General features: G+C 36.1%; 1 protein-coding gene across 3 annotated transcripts in view; it reads left to right on the top strand.

The window, feature by feature from the left end:
• Window positions 1-26704, top strand: part of MRC2 (mannose receptor C-type 2) — a 120910-nt gene that overhangs the window by 16160 nt on the left and 78046 nt on the right. For all 3 annotated transcript variants that reach the window (XR_015740258.1, XM_026717293.2, XM_087917329.1), the window contains exons 2-11: window positions 8751-9158; window positions 11879-12052; window positions 14261-14425; window positions 15316-15429; window positions 16290-16433; window positions 18633-18815; window positions 20084-20238; window positions 21139-21243; window positions 24363-24478; window positions 24745-24893. Coding sequence is in view for 2 of the 3 variants with exons in the window: in XM_026717293.2 (XP_026573078.1) it covers window positions 8751-9158; window positions 11879-12052; window positions 14261-14425; window positions 15316-15429; window positions 16290-16433; window positions 18633-18815; window positions 20084-20238; window positions 21139-21243; window positions 24363-24478; window positions 24745-24893 (1713 nt within the window). In the remaining variant the exon portion in view is untranslated. The remainder of the gene's footprint in view (window positions 1-8750; window positions 9159-11878; window positions 12053-14260; window positions 14426-15315; window positions 15430-16289; window positions 16434-18632; window positions 18816-20083; window positions 20239-21138; window positions 21244-24362; window positions 24479-24744; window positions 24894-26704) is intronic.

Below are 26704 nucleotides of genomic sequence, written 5' to 3'. Positions count from 1 at the left end.
ATTGTGCATTATTATATTATTGCATAATATGTCACATTATACTTTTATGTTCTTTATTCTTAACTGCATGAAGTGCTATCATTACATATATAAAAACATTCTGAACTGTGAAAAATATAGTCTAGTCATGTTACTTTCTAAAATCTAAAATAAAAGAAAAACAATGGGGCAAATAGACAAAAGGAATCATTTTGTTCCAGTCAAAAATTTTCAGTGTTCTTGGCTTATCTTATAATTAAATTCATTCAGTATGTTATCCTTTTTCCTCTACAGAAAGAAAATATTGTAGCTAATTGCATTCAATCTGATGCCAGTTGTATTCAATTCAAGCCAGAAGCCTCTGTATGTGGATTCTTAAATGTAATTCTGGGGGTCTGATGAGTTATATTTGGAAGTGTCAGATGCTTGAATTCAGGGCTTCCAAACATCATCCCATAAAGTGGACTCCATGTAGTGTCAGGCTTGAGGTCATCCTAGGCAACATATCTGGGTATTCCTGATACAGATGTGGCAAAGTGTGTGACAACACTGCATTGTGTAGCAAGGAAGATGAAACAGCATTTTATTGAACAAAGTGATTGAGCTTCCAATAATATAATTTCCTTATGGTGTGTCTGGGTTCTTTTATTGGAACCTAAAGTACTGTGGAAAAAATATGTTAGTGGTAGCTATGCATACTTCAACTTCGTATTCCTTATATGATAGATTTTAATTAAGTAAAGCACAGATTGGTGTCTATTTGCAACTTCTGTATCCTGAGCCTGCTGGAATCTGACTTTTTGCTGCCATGAGATAGTCAAGAAAAAATTAAGTCTGGTTGTCTGACATACTTCAGAATTTTGATCTCCCTTGAGAACAGCAGCATTTCACTCAGTATTTTCATTAGAATATTAATCAGGATGAGGTTATAATGCTGTTCTGCAAAATACCATAAATAATTGCCTTGAGGCAAAGTAGCTGTTCTGTAAACTTTTATCAGGGAATTACCATCCAACTGTCTAGAAAAGAAAATGGTATTTACTTCCTTGATCATTTTTATAGCAGTATCAGTATTTGTAGCAAGAGAATTTGTGTGAAAATAAGTGTGTTTCTGGATTCTTCTTTTTTTAATTTTCAAAAGTTTAACCAGGAAGTTTCCTTTAACAATCGTCTGTCCCTATTTTGCAATGGCCTATCTCACTTCGACACTGATCTCTCTAGGTTGGCATTAAAACTAATGCTATAAGAATTTAATTTCATAGAAATGATGCTGTTTTTGGGAGCCATCCAGAAGATCAAGATGATTATGGTGATTACACAATTGAAACTTCATCCCTTTAAATGTATATCATACATATATGAAAAAGTGGGGAGGGTTGGATTTTTGTGGGCGTGCCTACTATGTTAACTTTTAAACTTCTCCCAATAAAGAATCCCACTGCCATCTTTCTAGGTAGAGAACTGTTTTCAAATTTTCAAAGTTGCCAGTGTAAAATGATAATGTGGTAAAATAATAAGGTGATTAGATAATAAGACATGCTAACAGAAGTTTGCCAATCTTGGCTGAATAATAATATATAAAAGTAAGAGGAAACAGAAAAAAAATAGAAGTGGAGAGAGAGGAGGGGAAGGAAAGGCCAAACAATTTATCTGTAGTGCAGCCTTCCCGGCCTAGTGACTTCCAGATACATTGCAAGCACTCTTCTGCTCCTTTAATCCTCAACAAATAACTATTCTTAACATTTCTGAAATGCATCAGGTTGGTACAGGCTGCTGTACTTAACTGACTTCAGGAGCTATCATCTCATTTGCTTAATCTAGGTTTTTTAAAATGTTGATTCTTTGGTGTAAATGGTTACCCCTATAACAGTGATGGCAAACCTTTTCGGCACCAAGTGCCCAAACCAGACTGCACGTGCATGCGTGTGCAAGTGCGTGCACCGGAAATCGGAAGACCAGCTGCCCGGTACGCTTGCATGCACCAGCCAACTGGGATTTGGGTTTTCAGCATGTGCATGCGCACCGGCCAACTGGTCTTCCTGTTTTTTCTGCCTGTCTTTTGGCCCGTTTTCAAGCGGTTTTCAGGCTGTTTTCTGGGCCATTATTGCCCAGAAAATGCTCCCCAACATGGCCCAAAAAACTGCCTGAAAACTGCCTGAAACAGGCCCCAAAATGGCCAGTTTGGGGGTCATTTTTAGGGCCATTTTCAGACCATTTTTCCAGTGCTCTGGTGCCCCCAAAGACCAGCTGGTCGCACATGTGCCCACGGAGAGGGCTTTGTGTGCCACGTCTGGCACACGTGCCATAGGTTTGCCACCACGGCCCTATAAGAACTGTAAAATTATCATATATTAAAATTAAATATATGATAATTGCAATAGTAGTATCTATGTGTAGTTTCTCCCATTTCTGTAACTTGGATTTGAAGGGACTGGAAGAATACTATATGGAAGGAGAGGTTTAATTTTTTTTCTGAGCTTACACCTGAAATTTAGACAAGAAATCAGCCAATGACACTATCTGAATACAGTAGGGAAGGCATTCTAATATCTTTTAAGTATAGATGCTATATACTGCCCAGAATATAGCCATATAAATTTGATAATGAACAAACATACAAAGGCCGGTGGCAACATATAGTCAGATTCTTCACTAGGTTGCATAGAAGAGCTACAATACAATAGTCCTAAAGAAAGGTATAATTACATGAGGAGCAAAAAGACACATTCTTTTTGAGGTCTGCCCATGCTTGCTCTTGTTGCACTTCAACTATTAAAATTTTCATCTAGCCCTTAAAGACATGCATTTTACTATAATAGATCAAATAAGCAGAAGAAACCTGTTCCAAATAGATCCAAGATTTTACTAATCAGATAATTAATTTTCAGTAACTCTTTATTAACCAAGTAACTGATGACTATTTTTCTTTTTTTCTCTTCAGCAAAAGGTCATGAAACTTTTTGGGGTTGTAATTTTCTAAGTTCTAGAAGCTGTAATTTTCCAACTTTAGCCCTTTGTTTTTAGAGTAAGATGATTCTTTTTTTGTTTGTTTTTTTGGCTCACTCACACTTTTTGCTGACTTAGCTTACTGTGACCTGAAAGTTTCTAAAACCACAAAGCTAAGAATATAGAGCAAGTTGGGGAAAGCTAACTCTTCTTAAAATGTGCTGTCGACCTTTGTTTGGAAGAGGAGTTTATGTTTCTCTTTTTTACTGCTTTAAAAAAGATATCCTAAAAATGCTTAACTTTTTTTTTTAGGGTGACATCTCAGAACTCATATTTTCTGAGCTGAAAGCATATTACTATCCAGAAATCCTGCTAGGAATTTTCTTGGAATAAAACCAGTTTAAGACAAGAAAGTTAATCATAGCATTAGTCATCACTGAAAATTTGAACTAAAACACCAACTAAAACATCATGAGAGTACATATTTATTTCCAATCAGAGTACTCTATATCATTCTCATTAATTGTTCCTATTCTCAGAAGACTGACTTAGTCATTCCTTTCCAAAATATTTGATTATAGATGTGGGACTATTGAATCTAGGATTACCCACATCAAGACCTCAAAGCTCTTTTTTAACCCCATTCTATACTCTATTTCACATTTATTGTCTGCTGCTTCTTTTTCCCTTTTATTGTAATGTTGTAAATCTTGATATATGGTTTCAATGTAAATTTCAATACAGTAATATTTAATAGAATTAACAATTACAATAATTCTATTATTTAGAATGTTTAAAGTATTGAAAATAAAAAGAAAACTAAAAATATATCAGTATTAATTCCAGTTAATCAATCAGAACAGAGGTTGGGGATCTTCAAGTTCAATCCCCTGCTCAAGCAGGAGACCTATACAATTTGAGACAAGTGGCTGTCCAGTCTATTCTTTAAAAAACTTCAGAACCCACAACTTCTGGTGGCAAGCTCTTCCACTGGTTAATTGTTCTCACTCTTAGGAAGTTTCTCTTTAATTCCAGGTTGCTTCTCTCCTTGATTAGTTTCCATCCATTGTTTCTTGTCTTGCCTTCTGGTGCTTTGGAAAATAAGTTGACCCCCTCTTCTTTGGGACAGCCCCTCAAATACTGGAATACTGCTATCATGTCACCCCTGGGTCCTTCTTTCTCTAGACCAGGGGTTGCCAACCTTTTGGACCTCAGGGACCACCAAACTCGTAATTTTAAATCCCAGGGACCACTAACCGGTTCTCTGGGCATGGCCTAATTTGTGGGTGTGGTGGTCATGTGACTGGCTGGGCATGGCTTGTATGTAAATATTATAAATATTTATATAAATATTGAATTTTTTATAAACAAAAAGAGCGACTTCAGGCAAAGCAGGCAGGCAGATTGAGTTGCTCACAGAATCACAGATTCATTCAGAGCTCTGTCTATCTGACGTTGGCTAGCTCAGTCTGTCACATAAAATTTGCTTGCAAGCAAACTCATAAAATTTGCCAGCAAGCAAACTCACAAAATTAACTCACAACACACCATGTATGTAAATATTGAATTTTATATTTTTTATATATACATATACGTATACATATACACATACACATACATACATACATACATACATACATACATACACTTACTTTTACCCAAAATCAGGCAAAGCAGGCAGGCAGATTGAGTTGCCCACAGAATCACAGATTCATTCAGAGATCTATCTATCTGCCACCGGCTAACTCAGTCTCTCAAATTTGCTTGCCGTGAGTCTGCACTGAATAATAGAACCTTCAGTCCTAAGGGAGGTTCAGCTGTGCTTAAAAGCAGAGCCAAAGATCTAAAGACTAGCTAGAAAGCAAGAAATCCAACCATTTCCTGATTCCTAGCTAATCTAAATCTCCTGGCACAGCAGAACAGATGATGGTCAGAAAAAGGAAAAATAGCAATTTAGCAGGCACTTAAGTGTACCTTTGGTTTTTCTTGCTCGAGTGTAAAACCTTGCTTTTTTCTACATTAAATCTCATTCTGACCATTCAAGTCTGTCAAAATCCTTTTGGATTCTGAACTTGTCTTCTGGGGAGTTAGCTATTCCTGCTACTTTAGTATCATCTGCAAATTTGATGAGTTCCCCTTGTATCCTCTCATCTACAATGTTTATGAAGATATTGAAGAGTACTAGCCCTAAGATGGAACCTTATGAACCCCACTGCTTACTTCCCTCCAAGTAAATATAGTACTATTAAGAACTACATAATGAGTATGCCAGTTACAAATCCATTTGGTGATGATGCTGTCTATCCCACATTTTTTTAGCTTATCAAGAAATAGGTTGAGATGTACTTCGTTAAATGGCTTACTGAAATCTAAATATACTATGTCAACAGCATTTCACCGATCTACTAATTTAGTCATTTTATCAAAGAATGAAATAAGATTGGTTTGGCATGATCTGTTTTTAATAAACACGTGTTGGCTTTTAGTAACAACTCTATTTGTTTCTAGATGTTCACAATTTATATTTTGATTATCTTTTCCAATATCTTCTCAGATATTGATGTTAGGCTAATTGGTCTGTAGTTTCCTGGGTATATTAAGATATCAATATTGTACACATAGGATTATTTGACTTTTCATCCAAAGTTAAGCATAACATAAAAATAACCACTGTGATTCATAACAAGATGGATAGTTTGAAGATATTTATCTAAATATATGAATATGTTTATCTACATAGGGATAAACCATATTTACATATAAAAGAGACAATTAAAAATTATGAAGGAAAGAAAAAAAGTAATACATATTCTGTAGCAGCTTAACACCCTTAAAAGTAGGGATTAACGTCAAACAAACACTATAGCAGAATACAATCAATAAACTACCAAGAAGAAAACCACACACACCAAAATTGGCACAGAAAATACTGAATACAACATGGAACAAACTCCATACTCACTAACATTGATGATGTTACCCAGTTGTGTAACGAAATGTCAGGAAACAAACAGCTAAGTTCAGAAACCAGCAGTGATCCTATAGTTCAATTCTGAGCTATATATATTTTGTAGTGAATGATCAGATAGACCTTGAAAGTGGTCAAATGTGTCATCAGTTTGAAATTCTTATATATAGATAGCATGTAATAAACTTTTAGTGCTTTGAACTCAACCCATATTCCTGGTTACTTACGCCTGCCATATTGTCTTCCATTAGGTGTTTACATTGATAAAGGAAAATACTCTTAGATGAAGCAAATTTTAACAAAAAGTAAAATACCTAAAAAGTAGAAAAAAGGAAGTAATAATAATAATAACACTGTGTGACCAATGACAACAACAAATAATAGCAAATATCAACAAGCATTTATACCAGACAAAAATTGGAACTTACTAAATGTACAGGAAATAAAAAGTAAATATTATAATTTATACCAGACAAAAATTGGAACTTACAAAATGTACAGGAAACGAAAAGTAAATGTTGTAATGTAATGTAATCAAAACACAAACAGAATGTAACAAGGAGAATTACATGGTCAATTTCTATGAAAATTTGAAAGGAAAAAGAATAAAGATAAAACATGGCAATGGCTTACATTTTTTAAAAAAATATGAAAGCTTGAATTTGGCTGCACAGGAACAAACTATTTAATCTAATGCAATCAAGGCCAGAACTGAAAAATTAAATGATTAAAAATGCAGATTGTGCAAAGAAGTAAAAGAAACAGTAGATTATATATTCAGCTTGTATAAGAAGATTTCATGAATTGATTACAAATAATGACATAACACAGTCCCCAAAATGGTTCACTGGAACTTCTGTAAAAATTATCAGTAATGAAAAATTGATGAGAAAATTGATGTTGAAAAAATATAGGTACTCCTTGACTTATGACTATAATTGAGCACTGAATTATGGTAGTAAATCATGGCAGTGTTAAACAGGTCGCCATATGACTGTTCCCAATGTTGAAATGAAGGAACTTGTAATAACAGCAGAAATGGTAGAGAAAACAGCAAGAAAGAGAGAATTGGTCAGCACTAGGTGACGATTTCACAAGAAGAGTTCTCCACTCCTCTACTCGTTGCAGAATACCTTATGACACCAGACTTTCTAGACCTAGAAAACCTAGAACTACACCACCTCCGGTCCAATCTAAGTATGGTATATAAAATCATACATTGCAATGTCCTACCTGTCAATGAATACTTCAGCTTCAGCCATAACAATACAAAAGCAAACAATAAATACAAACTCAAGGTTAATTGCACCAAACTTGATTGCAGGAAATACGACTTCAGCAAAAGAGTGATCAATGTCTGGAATACTCTATTACCTGACTCTGTGATTTCTTCCCCAAATCACCAAAATTTTAACCTTAGATTTTCTACTATTAACCCCCCACCCCTTTCCTAAGAGGGAAGTGTGCATAAGTGCACCAACATGCGTACCGTCCCTGTCCTATTGTTTTTTTATTTTTTTTATATGTATCCATGTATTCATAACTATGTTTTTACTTATACCTATTATCTTGTAAGCAATTGACAAACAAAAATAAAATAAAAAATAAATAAAAAAGATGAACTCCATGGTTTTTGGTTGAAACATCTGACTAGTCTACACACACACACACACACACACACACACACACACACACCATTTTCCTTGAAATTATGGCTTGGTTTGAGTTTTACAGATTATTGCATAATTATTTCCATTGTTATATGGTAATAGCTTTGAAAATTTTCATCCATTTTCCAACACAGATTTGTTTGTGTGTTCTGTTTCCCTATCATTTTTAGGTAAGAGTTTATATATAAGTATCCTAATTAATATTGCTAATTTTGTATGAATTTCACAATTTTTCTTAATATTCCTGTTTCCTTTTTGAAATCTGATTTTATCTTTCTGGATATTTGTAAATACATCAACCATGATATATCCCACCTTTCACTAAACAGTTTCTGCTATTTTTTATTTGCTTGTAGAATCTTAGTAAACCATATTTGTCTATGTAATTATATTTTTCCTGCTATCTCCCAACAGAAAAAGCATCTGAGAGAGAAGCAAGAGGTGAAATTGTTGTGTTATTACTGTATTATCTTTGTAGTGCAGTAGTCCTTGACTTACAACAATTCATGTAGTGACTGTTCAAGGTTACAGCAGCACTGAAAAAGATGATTTTTGAGCATTTTCCACACTTACGACTGTTGCAGCATCCCCATAGTCACCTGCTCAAAATTTAGATGTTTGGCAACTGACTCATATTGCAGTGTCCCAGGGTCAGGTGATCACCTTTTGCAACTTTCTGACAAGCAGAAATTTTGGGCTCAATTGTGGTTGGAATACAGGACCACCTGTATTCCATATGTTTATCAAACTTTGTTTGATAATATGTCCTTTTATGTTTTTACCATCCTTTGTGACTCTGTGCTGTAAGCATCAATGGAGCCCTAAATCAGCCCTCTCCAAAATTGACATTCAACTATTCAGGGGGTTTATCCATTATGTTCTCTATGTTAGGTAGCTTGCTTTATGACATAGTTTTAGATTTGGAAGATCCAAAGGCCAGCTCTCTCTTTGGTGTCTTGTACACATTTTGTTTAACTCCGGGTCTTTTCCCATTCATATTGATTTACTAACAGTTTCTTGCCATATTTATTGTCTGCTTCTAACTCAGTGCCAAGGCCAAATTTAGATGGCTTCATTTGTGAGGTATTTTGGGATATGTGTCAGGTAGATGATACTGAATGGCTTTCTGTGTTTGAACTTTCAATAACTGTAGTAATATTTGTTGTTGTTTATTTGTATTTTCTCAGATTCTGGGATATTTCTCATCTATAACAGTGGTCTTCAGAGTTGCTTGGAAACAAAGGACACTTTGGTGAAAATTTCTAAGATCTGTAATGCAAGTCTGCCTGCTCAGAAGTGGAAATGGGTTTCCAGGAACCGGCTTTTCAACATTGGAAATATGCAGTGCTTGGGAGTTTCCTGGAAGTCTGCAAACAGCAGTGCCACTACCCATGCATTAGCCACTTATGAATGTGACCGTGAATCTGTCAACATGCGGTGGAACTGTCGGAGTCTAGGGGACCAGCTTTCCCAATATTTGAGCTCAAGGTTGGGGAACTGGTCACTGACACCAGCTGAGAGAGGTGACCAGGCTCATGGAGGACAATGGAAGATCTATGGCCATGATGAAGATTTGTGCTCTAGGCCATACTCTGGTAAAACCTTAATTAGAAGACTGAAAATTAATGTTGTTGTTTCTTATCATTGCACATGTCATAATTAACAATGTTATTCTTCACTATCCAAATTAAATATCTTTTTAGAATTTTTTTGTTAAAATTATATTAGCAAAAATATCATTAACAGATATCATTGACTCTAATGAGTATAGGCTAGTAGTAGTACATGCTTATGAGTTCCAGTTATGTAATTTAGCATTTTTACTTCCAGTAGCCAATCGGCTAGCTGTCTTTGCATCTTGAAAGTAGAGCAAGATAGTGATAGGCAACTTTTTGATTGTCCAAGCATTATCAAATCATTGCTACAACAATTAAAGGGTAATTTCTGAGCTTCTGATTGTTCCCAACATCCCTTAATTTTAGCCCTGCTAGCTAGAGTTACTAGGAATTATAGTTTAGCTAGAGTTACTAGGAATTATAGTTTAGCTAGAGTTACTAGGAATTATAGTTTAGCAATATCTGTAAGATTTATGGGTAGCCAATCCTCACTATCTGACTTAGATGATAATCTCCTATTTAAATTTTAAATACATTAAGTTTTAAAGTTAACGTATATTGATTGGTTGTTATAGCAACATATGATTAATTAGTTTATATAGTAAATTCCTACATTTATTGTATGAGGAAAATAACTTTCAGTCCACCTTGATCAGTTCTTACATTTATTGTATGAGGAAAATAACTTTCAGTCCATCTTGGTCCTATTCACTTTAGTTATATAATTATGAGCAATATTTGTTGATCGGTCATTATAAACATTAGAAAGCAAATATGAAAAAGTTGCCATTTCTCTGATCATAGCTTTCCTTGAGAGACAAACAAAATATAAAACCAGCAGCCTGTTTTCATTGATTTTTCTCAAACTGAAATGGAAAGATCTATCATAAATTCCAACTAATCTCTTCAATAGTAATTTGAATTAAATTAAGAATGTTTGTTAAAGAATACTACCAATCATATAAATCTGCTGAAATAATACTTCAAAAATATTGGCTACCTTGTTAAATTCTAGTTTTGATAGTGTAGATACATTGAAATCCCTACTGTTCATTTTGTAGGTTTCACCCATTATCCCAAAATCAACCTGAATAAATACATTGCACAATAGTATCAGAATAATTTTACTGTCTTCTGAAGTACATATAAAGATTCAACCCGCTATTTCACTATAATTTAGAATTCCATTTTTTCCAAAGGATAGATGAACTCCAAAGCCATCAACCACCATTCATTCTGAACATCTCTTAGCATTTAAAAATGAGCCTGAGTTTCTATGAGAAACAGCTGTATGGTGAGATAGTGGTTTCTGCTCTGATTTGAATCCAAGCTCAGCTATTACACTAAATTCAGTCTAAATAGAATGTTCTAAATAGAATATTCAGAATAGAGTATTCAGTGAATAGTTTGATTTCAAATTATTTAAATGCTACTGATTTATCTGAATGATGAGATCAATGAGTGGTTTAGTCAGGATCCAAAACTGTCAGCAAACCTTTGTGCATATTTTATAGTTTTACAGTTGTACAGAAACAGTTATTTGACAATGCCAAGATATATAGCTTGTGTTAGAAAAGTAAAATAAAGTTTCTCTTAAGATAAATAGAAGATTTAACAACATCTCATGAAGCTTTTGATACCAAAAAGTGAAACAGGGACACTGCAAATTCAGTAGTCTAAATGTTTTCAAAAGCAAATTAATTAAACGCAGTTTTATTTAGTTTGGATTTAGTTTCTCTCAATCAAGGATTTGGGCAATCTTAATGCAGAATTTTAAGACTGCTTTTTGCATTATGAAAAATGAATAACCAAGGCAAATTTAGATAAGAGCAATTTAGTAATTCTTATGGAATTATAATCTATAATGAGTAAGACACTTATATGTATTTTTTCCAAAAGAATACATGGAGAATCTTCGTTGTCCTCCATTGTCTTTGCACATAGAGAAGAACTATGTTTCAAAGATTCAATCTCATTTAATTGTATTTTGTATTAATCTGTGATCTATAATCGACCTATTAACATAAAAAGATTTTTGTGGCATCTTAGTCTAACCAATTTTATCATCATGTATAACAATAATTAAACTGGATAATTTTAAAAGTTTCCATAAAAGATTGTTTTCAGAAAAGATTAACATGGCAACTATTAAAAACTATTAATTGTTCCTGCCAAAACATAAATGGAATTATAAGAGTAACTTTTCTAGTATTTAACTATTACCGTTCTTGACAGGAATAAATATTTTTCCTCAGAGTTAAGTAGAGTTAAGTAGCACGCTTTCAAACACTACCAGGGATTGAGTTATCTGCTGAATATTTATGAATTTAAATGCAAATGATCTATTTTTTGTTTTAGCCATCTGCCAACTTGATTTTTTTCAACAAATAAACCCTGAATTTTCTAAATATATTGTTCTCCACTTGATGCAGAATTTGTAGATTATATTGGAGAGCGTATGTGGAGACTATTGGGAGGGGGGATACAGTCATGCATGGATTGGAACAATCTTCCAGTTATTAAATATGTGGTGGATTTATTTGAAATGAAGCATTACAGGTTGATTATGGCTAAAGGAATTAGAGTATCTTAATCTGGATTACAAAGTGTTGATTGCCAAACCTTTTGTTCAAAATTATTAACATTTCCTTTTTTCTAGCAGAAGACAAATATGAGATATAACTTTCTCTCTTTTCCAGAAATTTACACTATTCAAGGCAACTCTCATGGAAAACCCTGCACCATCCCCTTCAAGTACGATAATCAGTGGTTTCATGATTGTACAAGTATGGGACGTGGAGATGGCCATCTCTGGTGTGCCACCACACAGGATTATGGCAAAGATGAGCGATGGGGATTCTGCCCTGTTAAGAGTAAGCTGCTTCTGATTGTATAGAATTATGGGCATATGACTCCCTAGGCTAATACTTTTCAATTTAGTCACAAGAATGTAGTAGTGATTATGTGCAGTTAAATGGGTTCTTTCTTTTTTGGCTAGATTCCACAAGTGTTTTTATTGTTTCTCCTTTTCACAGCTAAGTTCTTAAGGCTTTGGGCTATAATTCTGCTACTAAAAAATCTTTATAGATTTTTCCTGAGCCTTCTTGTTATTCTTTCCTGCCAGTCTCCGGTCAACTTAACTCATCTGTATTACTTTCCTGTACTTCCTGCCTTTAGTTGCGACTTTGTAACTAGGCTCAAATTATGTGTGTGTGTGTGTGTGTGTGTGTGTGTGTTTTCTTAAGTTTTCATGGGTATCTATAAAAGTCTGACTCACAGACGAACACAATACACAAGCCTGATGATGGCAGGTGAGATTCTGCCGGAACGTTGCTACAACTTTAAAAGCACAACTATAATGACATGGGAAAATACCTGAACAAAGTTGAATACCATACACACACACACACACACACACACACACACACACACACATTTTTCTCTAATACTTGCTTTCTTTTCTTTCTTATATGTCTGATTCTTCTGCTTAATAACTAGAACTGTGGAGCTAGAACTGTGGAATGTAGAAAAAAGGTATTTATATAAGCATTGGATATGTGTACAAATGCACATGTATATACAGGTAAACTTATAACCCTACAGTTCAGCCCAAATTTCCATTGGTAAAGCAAGGCTGTTGTTAAGCGAGTTGAATCCCATTTTACAATCTTTTTTCCCACAGTTATGAAATGAATCATAGCTTTTGCTAAGTGAATCAAGCAGTTTTTAAGCAAATCTGGCTTCCCCCATTGACTTTCTTAGAAGAGGTTACAAATGGTGATTATATGGTCCTGAGACACTGCAGCTATCATAGATACATGACAGTTGCCAAGTGCCCAAATTTTGATCACATGACCATGGGGATGTTGTAAAGGTAGTAAGTGTGAAAACCAATCACAAGTCACTTTTTTTTCAGTGCTGTTGTAACATTGAATGGTCACTAAATGAATGATTGTAAGTCAAGGACCACCTATAGTTGTTGTTTATTACTGTAATTAGAAACGGAAACTTGGTGGCTAATCAAAGCAGCCACTAAGTGAAACTGCAACTGTGCTCACAATCTTATTTCAACTTTACATTGTTTTTGACTTGCCAAGGTGATAAATGTGAAGATTGGTCACAGTGTTACTTTTTAATCATTGTTGCAACTGTGAACTGTTGTTGTAGTCCTCACTTAATGACCAATTTGTTCAGCCATGACAACATTGAACAAATGGTAATTATTACCAGTCCTCCAAAGTTACAACCATTGCAGCATCTCTACACGATCAAAATTTGGGCACTTGGCAGAACTGCCTTTATGATCACAGCATACAACTCCCACCAATCTCCCTCCCACCTCTGCCCTTTTGGCTGCCTTGCATTCTGTCATCCCTGCCTCTCTGCTGCCCTTCTGCCTTCCAATTCATAGCCCATCATCCGCCCCGCAATCCCTTATGTCTCCCAAGGTGACGTATCACAGAGGCCAGCAGTGGGAGGAAGATGGCCAAGGTCAGCTGGCTGGGAATGGCAAGCGAATAGTAGTTGGTAGTAGTGTAGTGCAAGGTGGCCGAAAGGGCGGAAGGGCAAAGGGGGAACTGAAGTGGAAGCAAGCATGGTAAGAGGACAGATCCTGTCTGCAGAAAGATGCTCACTGGGCCTAGCTGAGGAGAATACAGCAGGACAAAGACAACAATTCATGCAGGCCAAGAGAATCATGTGGTTCTTGCCTAAAAATGGCACCAGTTTTTGCTGAATGACTATAACCAGGATTACCAAAACAGCTGCTCAACAGTGCAGGCCCATGAAGTTTTCCCTAATCATCTCTTTGCTTAGAGACAGAAATTCTGGCACAAATTAGGATTGTTAATCAAGGACTATCTATATGTCTTACAATAACAGTAAAAAGTAAACATAAGTTTATGCATTCTACCTCATAGTTTTCTGAATCCAACAATTCTACCTTGCATATTATTATTATTATTTTTCACATGGCAACCCTGGCCACAAAACTTAACTTTTTTTTCGAATCCATTTGCTAATTAAGGTGAGGATATATTGTGTTAACTTGGAGTAACTTCCTTTTTGTCCTATCCTTGTAGGCAATGACTGTGATACATTCTGGGATAGAGACCAACTCACCAATAGTTGCTATCAGTTCAACTTCCAGTCCACCCTGTCTTGGCAGGAGGCTGGAAAGAGCTGTGAGCAGCAGGGAGCCAGCTTACTTAGTATCACTGCGATTCATGAGCAGACCTACATCAATGGTAAGTATTGGAAATCTGTACTTGAAACAGGTTCTCCTAGTAAAAGGGATGGAAAAAGGATTTGCTCTGCAGACTTGACTAACCATAGGCCTTCCAATAGTGGTTGTTTTTGGGACGTTCTTCAGTATCTGAACAAAATGAATATCAATACAGAGAAAGTATCAATATATACCTATGTATAAAATATTTGAATATGCAGTATGAATATTGTAAAAGGAAGCTGCCCAGTGCAAATGGATGCTTAAAAGAGAGGAGATTCAGAGAAGATTAGTTTGTGCTTGGTGTGCAATGACTATCACCATGGTTTAACAAGAATGTGCAGAATGTGTTTTTAGGTGCCATTATGGCTTAGTATGATTTACGGTATAGGATCTGCTCAGGGTGGGATTCAATTTTTTTAACAATTGGTTCTGTGGGCGTGGCTTAGTTGGTGGGTGTGGCTTGGTGGTAATATGACTGGCTAGGCGTGGCCCACTCAACATCACTCACATAGAGGCACGTATCTCCTCGTCTGGCCTGTGGGGATGCTGCAACAGTTGTAAGTGTGAAAAATGGTCATAAGTCACTTTTTTCAGTGCCATTGTAACTTTGAATGGTCATTCCACACAAGCAAACTACCAGCAAAGGAGGGAAAATAAACTCCAGAGAAGTTCCAGAGACAGGAAGTCTAGTCCTGCCAAGAATGTTAGCAGAGAGGCAGTTTCTGTAAGCAACACCAGAATGTTTCCTTCCTGCCTTCCTTACAGGATTAGGCCAGTAATTTCTTCTAACAACCGGTTCTCCGAACTGCTTATAATGTTAACAACCGGTTCTAGCGAATAGGTACAAACCTGTAGAATTCCACCCCTGGATCTGCTTCTGTGACTTCTATCTTTCTCTGACTCTACCAGGACTGCTGACAGGATATGGTTCCACACTCTGGATTGGGCTTAATGATTTGGACCTCAATGGGGGCTGGCAATGGTCTGACAATTCCCCCTTGAAGTTCCTTAATTGGGAAAATGGTAAGTTTGACACAGAAACTAAAAACTGAATGAGATTACACAAATAAAAATAACACATATTTTATATAATTAGAGTATAAACAAATCTTGCTTAGTAACTGTATTTAATATTAACTGTATTAACTGTATCCTATTGTGTAAATATATATTCCCATAGTGTGTGTGCGTGTGTGTGCATGTGTGTAAAATGAAAAGCTAGGCAAAATATAAAACATTATCTGAGATAAGGCCATTTTCCACTTTTCAGAATTTGCATGAAAGAAGTATATGCCATTAAGTCAAAGTTGAACTGCCATATCTGGGATGCAATAATTTGAGCAGCCCCTAGATGGTGGTTAGAGGAACATATTTGAATTTTTACAGCCCAAATATGATATCGTTAGCAAACATTGGATCAAACATACCCTGTCCTTTTTCACTACAGATGCACTGCTTGGCTTTAATGTACAATATAGTAATAAAGTAATATGATAATAGTAATCTATTTTTAAAAATCCAACCTTTGCATGGAATGGAAACTATTTGAAATAAAGGTAACTAGTCTTAAAACTTAGTATTACATTTTAAGACGATAATATTTTTGAGGCTATTTACTTTTCTGTGATTGGTTTATCCAGTTATTTTGTAGTATTGGACAGAAATTGCTTTAACTTCCCATATGCAGCCTCATCACCATCAGCACGATGTATATTTTTTTCATCTCTGATAACAAAATCTGAAAAGAACGTGTTGTCAATCCTTGAAAATCAGAGTTGATCCAAGACTGAATCCTTAATACTGAAATAACATTCTTGGGTTATGATTTTTTGTTTGTTTGAAGATTGGTTGTTGCAGAGGTAGGGTTTCTTCTTCTCTTACAGATCAACCTGATAATCCCAATGAAGAAAATTGCGGGGTGATACGGACAGAGTCCTCAGGAGGATGGCAGAATCGGGATTGCAGCATTGCTTTGCCATATATCTGTAAGAAGAAACCAAATGCCACTTCTAATACATACTTCACAGGTGCGTAATTTAGAAAATGCAAAAAACCCAAACAATTTGAATATTTTAGTTTAAACATAAACAATAACAATACTGCAGAATATGAAATGGGTTTTTGCAGAAAATCTCACACAGGGCCTTGCTACCGGAGAAATTGTATGGTAAATGAGGAAATGTATTGTATATTACCGTTGGCTTTTTGGATGACAGGATTAAATGAATCCACAAGCTATGTGCCTAGCCTTGACCCTTTTACCTGAATAAATTGGCCAGAATGGAACCAGCTAGAAATGGTCAGTGTGCCTTTACCAGAAAAAGATATTCCTCTCTAGCTTGGAAGAGGCTGCAATAGGGATCTATTGAAGAAAGCCATCAAGAAGAGTTAAGTTACATATCTCACTCCAAAAGGACCAAGTGAACCTTTTGGTGTGTGATATTTTCAGTATGCCGAGATATCCAGTTTAGTTGCTCCTTATTTGTTCAATTGAGCAGAAGAATTTGTACTCTTGAAGGCTATCTAAGTTCAATAAATGATCTTACCAAAAGGAAAAATATTGAAAACAAGTCCAGATAAAATGGGGATGCTATAAATAAATAAAGAAGTGCTCTGAGGGATTCAGGTAACCTCTTTTGAGATAGATTTGCATTCCCATTTAATGGGTATGTTTGTTGAATGCTTTTTGATTTTCACTGGAATTGCAGGTAGCAGCTGCAAATTTATTTTACTGTGCCTTGACAAATGCTAATAGAGTTCCTGTCCTCATAACAAAAGAGTGGCAGATACCTCCTCCAGTTGTAGGAGCAGAGGAAAAATTAAACAAATCCACAAGCACCATTGAACTAAGGGAGTACCCTGGCATCACACTCAGGCAAAGTGCCTTTTGCAAACCTGTTCTGCATACAAAATCAGCTCTTACCAGCCTGTGAAGAAATAACCTCAGTGCTGGCTTCCCAGCTCCTTTCTCAAGAGTCTTCTCAACTATATTTGCTGCCAGATTCTTTTCTGGCCTGAGGCTTGATTTCTCACACTGGTCTTCAAAGAGAGGTTAGATAGCCAAAGATACTAAATATGGGCCCTGAATACAGATTGAATTGCTTGACCTCTTAATTCCCCCCCAAAGTTATGATTCTAAGCCAATTGCTATGGTTTCCTGAAATTAAAAGTTTTGCTTTTGAGTCAAAGCACTGGACAGGCATTGTACTTTGCAGTAGCAGCTTCTTATAGATGTATTCACTTTGTGGTTCCAACAATTGCCAGGACCTCCCATCTTCCACCTGTTGTTTATAGGATTCATAAGAAACCGTGTAAACCATAAATGAGAAAGTTATATCAAGTTTGCCTGTAGATCTTAGGGAAGTTTTCCATGACCTCAGGGGAAAAGGCTTGTGGTGCATGGTTATATACTTTCTGGAAGCCTAAGTAGAGGGTTTGATTTTGTAAGAGCAGTTAGGAGCCTAGCCAGTGCCAATCTTATGAAAATGACTGATCTCTTAACTGAACATGGAGCACTCCTGTAGGTATCTTCTTTAGTTTTTCAATGAAAAGTCTCTCTTCTTGCTGGATTGCTTTGATACAGCTTAAGCCTCACTCAGCAGCAAGCTAGCATGAAGATGGTGGTCTTTGTGTAAGGACATAATAAGTTGGGGCAAGTGGCTGAATGGATAAGTTCTGTCTTTTCCATGATAAATTTGTCCATTTCTTTTAATCAGCAGGAAAACTCACTTTCTGATATATAAAAAGGATCTTCTGTTGTTCCGAGGCTCTGGATTGTATTTCCCTGCCCTCTCAATGTTTAGAAAATCTGTAAGATGTATCTTTTCACAGGGCTTTTAATTGTTATATTATTTTAATATTTATTTTGTGATTATTTTGAGGGGAGAGTGTTATATTGAATAATTTACGGAAGTACACAGGTAAAAGACTTTCAGAGCCTGAAAGCCAGACACTTAGAGTACCATGTAAGGAATAAGAAGATAATAAATGTCTGCATTGTTTTTGAAAGTAATTATGGAAAACTATGAACAAAGGCTTTCAGTTTAAATCTTTTTATTAATATCTGTGATTAAGGAATTAGTAGGATGATTTATATGGCAGAAACTAAAGTTCTGTGCTAGGTTTATAGTAGTCTATTTTCTGGGTTATACATCTGGGCTGTAGTCTCACAAGTATGTCCCAGTGCTCTCTGAATCTCTTAAATTTATGTGCTATAATCCCAGTAGAATCTGAAGTGAAGATTGATTGTGATCCCAGCTGGCAGCCATTCCAATCTAACTGCTATCGTTTGATAAGTGAAAAGAAAACTTGGATAGATGCCAAAAAGACTTGTCTGCGCAGTGAAGGGGATTTGGTGAGCATCCATACTCTATCTGAACTGGAGTTTGTCTCCAAGCAAATCAAACAAGGTAAGGAATAATTGATTTTATCATGCTCTCTGGATCCTTATAGGTTGAGGTATACTCAGAATTTCGAATTCGTATCCCAAGCATTCTCCTTAAGCAACAGCTCTGCAGTGGGTAATCTCATTTATAAAATGACTGCCATCGTAGCAGTCAAAGTGAAAAAGAGAGGCCTAGAAGATTGGTGATTACGTAGAGCATACACAGAACGTGTCGAAGAGTGGAAGAGTGGTACCTATGTACTTTACCACAATCTCTTTCTCTCTCTCTCTCTCCCCTACTTCTGTAATCATATTACAAAATGGGTAGTGAACTTCTATGATAGAATTTACAGAAAATAAGACGTGAGTTAGATGTAAAATGCTTATCCAATTAGCTTGCTCTGTGGCCAGTGGTTTTAAAATGGTGACATGTCCAAGTCGAACTTTGGTGACTTCATAAATATAACTTTCTTTGCAACAAGATGGAAATCGTTTGCCATTGAACTTTGAACTTTGCCATTGAATGTTTTTAAGATTTCTAGGCTACCTAGACCTGATATTTTTTCATGGTTACATGTCCAAAGAATAACCAGATTTTATTCTGCTTAACATTTTAAGAAGAACCAAGTTCTTGACTGACAGAATACTGAATTAAGCTAAAAGGAAACAGATCCTTCTTGTTTCTAACAAGTCTTGGTTCAATTAAAAATATTGATTAGCTGGATTGTGCCTTGAATTGTCATTTTTTGATAATCAAAATGATTACTTCCATACTTCATTTAGCTGATTGTTGATCTTTGGGTCAATTATGAGGCTATTCCTCCTCAAAATTAAATTGGTTTTTCTAAAAATTTAATTATTATTATTTTTTTGGTACTGACTGAATTTTTAGATGAATCGCTGTGCTGTATATTTGTGGAAAATATTCCTGAAAAGAATATGGAATAGAGAGGATAAAGGCAACGCTGAAATTGAGCTACTGTAGGTTTGGGAATAATGGTAAAGATAAATTACAACAGGTGCTACACCCAAATATGTTACATACAACTACATACAACATTTCTGGGTGCTACATCCAAATTCTATATTCCTTGTTTTCATGGAAGTATTCATGAATTTAGCAGCATTTTGCTAAATACTTTATATATTAGAGAGGGCAAGTAAATTAGAATGGCAGAAGTAGACATATTTCATGTGCATTGTGTGATGTAGCGAATATGAAGAAGTGCATTACTAACATATACGGAGAAGGGGATTGTATAAACTCTCTTCTTTTCTTCCCTTTTCTGCCAGATGTTGAAGAACTTTGGATTGGTCTGAATGATCTTCGACTACAGATGAATTTTGAGTGGTCAGATGGCACACCAGTGCAATTTACATTCTGGCATCCTTTTGAGCCCAATAATTTCCGAGATAGCCTTGAAGATTGTGTGACTATCTGGGGACCGGTATGAGTAAAATTTTGGAAATCTTTCTATCGTGAGAGAAATATATAATTTTAGTATAAAGAAGACTCTTCGTACTGCATATATCAAAAAGTCAAAATAATACTGTGTACTTGTAGGTGAATAACTATAACTCCTCATTAATGACTTGCGATTTTGGAATCTTAAGGGATGTGCACTTAAGTGGACAAAGCTTTGTAGGAATCCATTCCAATTTTTTATAGTTGGATCATGCAGAAAAATTGATAAACGTTTTTTTCCAAAACATTTACTTTTTGAAGCCTTTTGAGATTTTGCCAATAGCTGTATAACAGGATTAAATAACGCTTTTAAAACATTTAAAACATATATATATCTTAAGTTTTCGCGGGTACTTACATGTATGGTATTCAGCTTTGTTCGGGTATTTTCCCACGTCATTGTAGTTGTGCTTTTAAAGTTGTAGCAAAGTTTCGGCAGAATCTCATCTGCCATCATCAGGCTTCTGTGTGTGTGTGTGTGTGTGTGTGTGTGTGTGTGTGTGTGTATAGTCTACAGTGTTCTTTAGCTTGCAAACATATTGTTTGTATGTAGAAGGAAAGTTGGTTTACTTGTTTTAAAAACTGATTTCTGAAGCAAAGTTTGCAGAAATATACCCAGGCATGTGCTGAAGAGGTCAGCATTGCAAAAAGTCTTTTTGTACTAAAATACAAATTGATAGTCTCAGACAAAAGATATCATGAAGATTAAACTAGCATTAGATTAGAAATTTGCATACAATAAAGGCAAAACTGTTTAAATTGGTAAATATATAGTTGACACAGGAAGGTGGTGAGATACAATATTAAGTTTAGTATATTTGGAAACTGGGCCCAATTGTGAAAATTGCTTTTACTAAGTTGAAATTGCTGTGCTTCCATCCAGGAAGGAAGATGGAATGACAGTCCTTGCAATCAGACATTGCCTTCTGTCTGTAAGAAAAGAGGTCGAGTAAGTCAGGGGAAAGAGGAGGATCATGGCTGTAGAAAGGTAAAGACATTATTTTCCTATGTATATGTAGATTTATACATTTACACGTACACATTTAGGTGCAGGGTCAAAGGCAGAAGATTCATGTATGAAAACCGAGATAACGCTTTTCCTTTCCAGTCGGTTGACATCTCTGACGAAGGAGTAACAAATGGTAAAAAGTTTGCAAGTCCTGATTAAAAAGTTAGTTACATGAACATTGAATGCAGAAAAGCAAGCATGATATTTAAGCATTCATACTTACAACTGTTGTGACATCTCCATGGTCACATAATCAAACTTCAGACGCTTTTCAACTGATTCTTATTTATGACAGTTGCAATGTCCTAGGGTCATGTGACCACCTTTTGTGACCCTTTGATGAACAAAGTCAGTGGGGAAGCTACATTCACTTACAACCATCTTATTTACTTAACTACAATGATTCACTTAGCAACTGTGGCAAGAAAGATCATAAAATGGGGCAAAATGTATTTATTTAGCTATGGAAATTTTGCACTCAGTTGTCGTTGTAAGTCAAGGACTTACATCACAATAGCCTGTCATCTCCCTCATTTTGAAAATTCCAGAATGTCCTCAGAGATCAGGATCAAAAACTCATTCCCTTTTGGTGGGGAGCAGCCATGGTGGGGGAGAGAATTTTCAGAAGTAAGTTTGTACATTTTCACTGTTTAACTTCTTCGTCCCAAATTGGAATGATTTTCCTTTGTGGGAATCGGGATGCAAACATTCATTTGCTCTCCCTGACAAAAGAAAAAGAACATTTTGATTATGCCCATTCCCTTTCCAGAAGTGTGATCTTTGGTTTAAGGTTGTTTTGCCTCATTTATATGAAAGTAAACACAATTTTATCAAAGAAGACTGACAATATTTGTAAACCTGGCTCATTGATTTCTAGTTAAACCATTTTTAAAAAACATGCTCAGCAAACAGCTCATATAAGGTCATGGTTATGGCTAAAGGAAGTTCGAAGGATAGCTCTCCCATTCATCCAAATTTTAACATAATAAGTGGCAGACATGAAATGTAAAATGAATTTTAATTTGAACCCAGAAATTCTCCTGAATGGTTTTGGATTGGCATTGGTTTTTGCAGAGGCAAAAAGCAAACCTTTATGTTTGTTTTGACTTTTAGTTAAAAAATAAAATCCAGAGAAATAATAGAATAATTTTTATAGCACCAGTACAGTAAGGGTGATGTGCCTCACCCCAATTTTCTCTTTTAACATGAAATTCAGAGGTGGTATTCAGCAGGTTCTGACCAGTTCTGGAGAACCGGTAGCGGAAATTTTGAGTAGTTCGGAGAACCGGCAAATACCACCTCTGACTGGAGATTTTAAAGTATCCTTCCCCTGCCACACCCACCAAGCCACGCCCACAGAACCGGTAGTAAAAAAAAATGGAATTCCATCACTGATGAAATTATTCCTAATTTAGCTGCCTTAACCATTTTATTCACCATCTAACCAAGAAGGAGATTTCTGTCAGTGGAATTCAGATTCTCGGAAAGTCTTAAACTTCTATTCAAATATCTTGCCCTTGTTGTAAAGACAGTTGCTTTTGATTTTGTGTCCAGAGTTGTTCTATATAATCTGTTCTACATTTTGAGAACTGTCTCCTCTATTGTGAATTCTTTTCTTTCTGGCAAATCTGGCAAATCTTTTCAGCTGAATGATAAGATGATTTTAAAAAGGGCTGTTAGCCATCAAATTGGAAGCTAAGTTTATTGGACTATATCCTGTTCTATAGCCTTTCATTTGTAGCTGCCCCATGAATTAAGGGTACATCCAGTTTTTGATTATTCCATCCTGAGCCCGAACAGCTGCATTGGTTTATATGTATTTCTGTCCACCATGCTCTCATAGTTGAAATTGAGAGGAAGAATTTGAGGTGAAGCATGTTTTGGATTATTGGTGTATTTGGTTTATTATAGTATTTGGTTCCTTGGAAGGGCTGCCCATGAAAAGAACCTGTGCCCCTTTTAGCCTCCTTAAACAATTCCATGTGCTGAACCTCACAGTTCCCAAAATATAAATAAAAGGATCAGTTTCATACAATCAGAAAAGATGCACCTGAGAACTGTAGCTGAGGGGATACAGAAAGGAAAAATCAGGGCAGGTATTTAAGGGCAGCGAGGTGGGAATGGCATTGCTTAGACTAAAGAAAGGCATTGTGTAAATAGTGAGACGATCTGACATTGTAAGGACAACCTTTTCTCAGAGCTTTTGTTTTATGCCTGCCTACTTCACTTGAAAGACTCTTGGTGGCATACAACCTTAATTTTTTATTTTATTATTATTGTAATATTTTTATTTTGCTATTAATATAATGAATGTTTCAGTTATGCATTCAAGTTACAGGGACTAATTAGCATGTACAAAATGCTATATTTTGCAAATTGTAGCCTGCCTTACAAATTAATTTCTTATAAGAAATTATGACAATGGCTATAAACATATATGTTTATGTAAATGGACTATGAACTTACCAGTTCCCGTGTTTCCCTATGTTCTTTGCTTATCCTGTGACAGGTTTACTAGGCAGTGATGAATAATGGAGACCAGCAGCACAGAAGGAGCATTGTTCTCCCCTTCAGTTGTTCTTTTTATTTCTTTCCTGTCACTTTCTTGTTGTTAGATAGTAATATTTCATTGTTACCATCAATTATGACTTGAGGGACTAAGAAGGACAAAAATGATCTGGATAATCTTTTCAGCTACTGTTGGTTGCTGGAGTGTTTGTGCCATCCATTCTAACTTTATGACCGAGTTTGACAATAGGCTAAGAACTACCAGATCTGGGCTGCAAAACAGTGACCACAAAATAGCAGGAACGAGATAAAGAAAATGATCAATTTCTCATCTCATGGTTGTCTAGATTTTTGCAGCCCAGATCTGGAAGCCTTACTCCAGATAGACAGCAAGATAAAGATATCTCTTTGGTGTCCTTCTACAATAATATTGACTCTGTTTTTATGAAGGTAATTTAACATTTTGTTAAGTTAAAAAATATTGGAATATTTTCAATCTTTATTCTGTCAGAGAAAAAATAATGTAATTGTTGATGCAGACTAATTTAACACATGGAAATTTGAAGACAATCTTGTTCTGTTCTTCTCAGGGTTGGAAATGGCACAGTCCATCATGCTATTGGCTGGGGGATGACCATGTGATATACAACGAAGCTCGAAAAATGTGCATGGATTATGGCTCTGCCCTGGTTACCATTACCAACAGGTATGTATCCTGCCATAAGTCACCAAGAGGAGTTTTGTATTGTGGCATTTAAAAATAAATATTCAGGTATTGGTGAGATTGGCTTCTAGATGCTCCAATGTAAAGCTTTTGAAGTATTTACCCATTGTCCTCTTGGTTGCCTTTGGAAGGAGTATGTGCTACTTAGTTGCCAGAGATAGTAGAAAATGGCAGAAGCTCTGGAGAAAGATTAGGGTTGGAGGAAGAGGTGAGAAAATGATGGATTTGTTCCTTTATCCCTGGACCAGGTTTGAGCAGGCCTACGTGAGCAGCCTCATCTATGGCTGGGAGGATGAATATTTCTGGACTGCATTACAAGACATAAATGAAACTGGTTCTTTCCTTTGGTTGAGTGGAGATGAAGTCACTTACACTCACTGGAACCGCAACCAACCTGGTATATATCATGTTCCAAATCATAAGAGTATAAGTATATACATTCTTATATACTTTGTTATAAGTGCTAAATATAAGAAAAAACTTCATATTTATATTGATGTGGTATATCAATATACAGTGGCCTTTTAGAAAAAAATCTTGTAGTTTGCTTTGTTAAACATTAATTTTGTGTGAATCAGCAATAAAAATGTTCATATTAAGAATGATTAAGAAATGGATACTTAATGAATGATTAAGAAATGGATTTTAAGGGTCAACATCTTATTGAATATAGTTCTATTTGAAATACTGTGCATAGTTCTCATTATACTATTTTAAAATCTTCCCTACGAAACATCTTCTCTTACAGGGAGAAATTCTTAGGCTTTCAGGGGGTTATATAATATCCTACATTCCTGTACCTGCGAGCAAAAATGTTCAGGATTTCATTATGGCCTCATATTACTCTGCACACATTAGTGTGTTTAGAAAAATGCTTATCATGATATCATTGACCATAGAATCCTTTTGTACTGGCTGCGGAATTTAGGACTGGGTGGTACACGCGTTGCACTGATTTGGTTCCTTTCTCTGTAGTTGGTTCCAATCAATGCTAATGGGGGGAGAGATTGAGCCCATAGCCGTTCTTTTGTGAGGTGCTACAGGGCTTGGTACTCTCTCCTTTTTAACTGCTGGGTGAGATAACCCAACGCCATGGATTAAGATATCAGTCTACTGATGATACTCAGCTTTACATCTCCATCCCTGGTGACACAAGTGATGCTCTGACTGTTCTTTTGTAGTGCCTGGAGGCTGTGGAAGCCTTGTGAGGGACAACAGGCTCCAACTGAACCCTCTGTAAGACAGAGTGGCCAGGGGTATGCAAAGCCTTGGGGTGTCCAGAGCTTTATCATCTTTAGTTATGAATAGGGTGGCACTCCCCTAGGCAGACTTGTTATACAACTTGGAGGTTCTCTTAGGCCCATATCTCCTGCTCAAAGAGTAGATAGAATTTCTGGATAGGAGAGCCTCCCCACAACTTTGTGTTGTGTGCCAGTTGTGCCCTTTTATGCATTGTTAGACTGTGTTCAGTCACTCTTGTCCTGGTCATCTCCTGCTTGGATTACTGCAGTGCACTGTACGTGGGGCTACTTTTGAAGTTTATTTGGAAGCTCCAGTTGGTCCAGGTGGAGCAGCACAGACAGTTTTGGAGGCCCCTAAGATGGCAAGTGTAACACCACTGTTACGCAAACTTCACTGGCTGCCTATCCGCTTCTGGGTGCAATTCAAGGCAGTAGTTCTCACCTTTAAAGTCCTTGATGGCATAAATCCCGCATATCTGCAGAACTATCTTTCCCCAATAGAATTGATTTGCCCTGCTCATGTTAGCAGAAGGCCCTACTGCATATCCAATCAGCCAAGGAATTTTGACTGTTGGGATTCAGGAAAAGTCCTTTTCTGCAATGGTCCCCATCCTTTGGAATATCTTGCTACAAAAGTAAAATCCACTCTCTCGTTTTTAGCCTTCAGACAAGGCAATGCTGCTGGCGTGGAGTCCTGAAGGAGAAGCTGGTAGTTGGTGCACTACCAGAGAAGGCACTTTCACGTCTACCTCCAAACCCTTTTTTAAAATTTTGTTTTTGTAATTTTAATCAGTTTTTATATTTATATAAAAAATATTTTTATATTTAAGCTGTTCAGAGTCTTGAATTGTGAAATTGGTAGCGTATAATTTGATAACAACAGCAGTAATAGTAAATGTTTTACATCATCTCTCCTTCAAGATAATACTATGGAAATTGAGTCAAAGGAACAAGGAATATCTGGAGT

Source organism: Pseudonaja textilis, chromosome Z (genome assembly GCF_049901715.1).
Source record: "Pseudonaja textilis isolate UNSWEBS1 chromosome Z, rPseTex1.2, whole genome shotgun sequence".
Taxonomy (NCBI): domain Eukaryota; kingdom Metazoa; phylum Chordata; class Lepidosauria; order Squamata; family Elapidae; genus Pseudonaja; species Pseudonaja textilis.
Note: the sequence above shows the minus strand (reverse complement) of the source record. Positions and strands in the feature narration are given on the sequence as shown.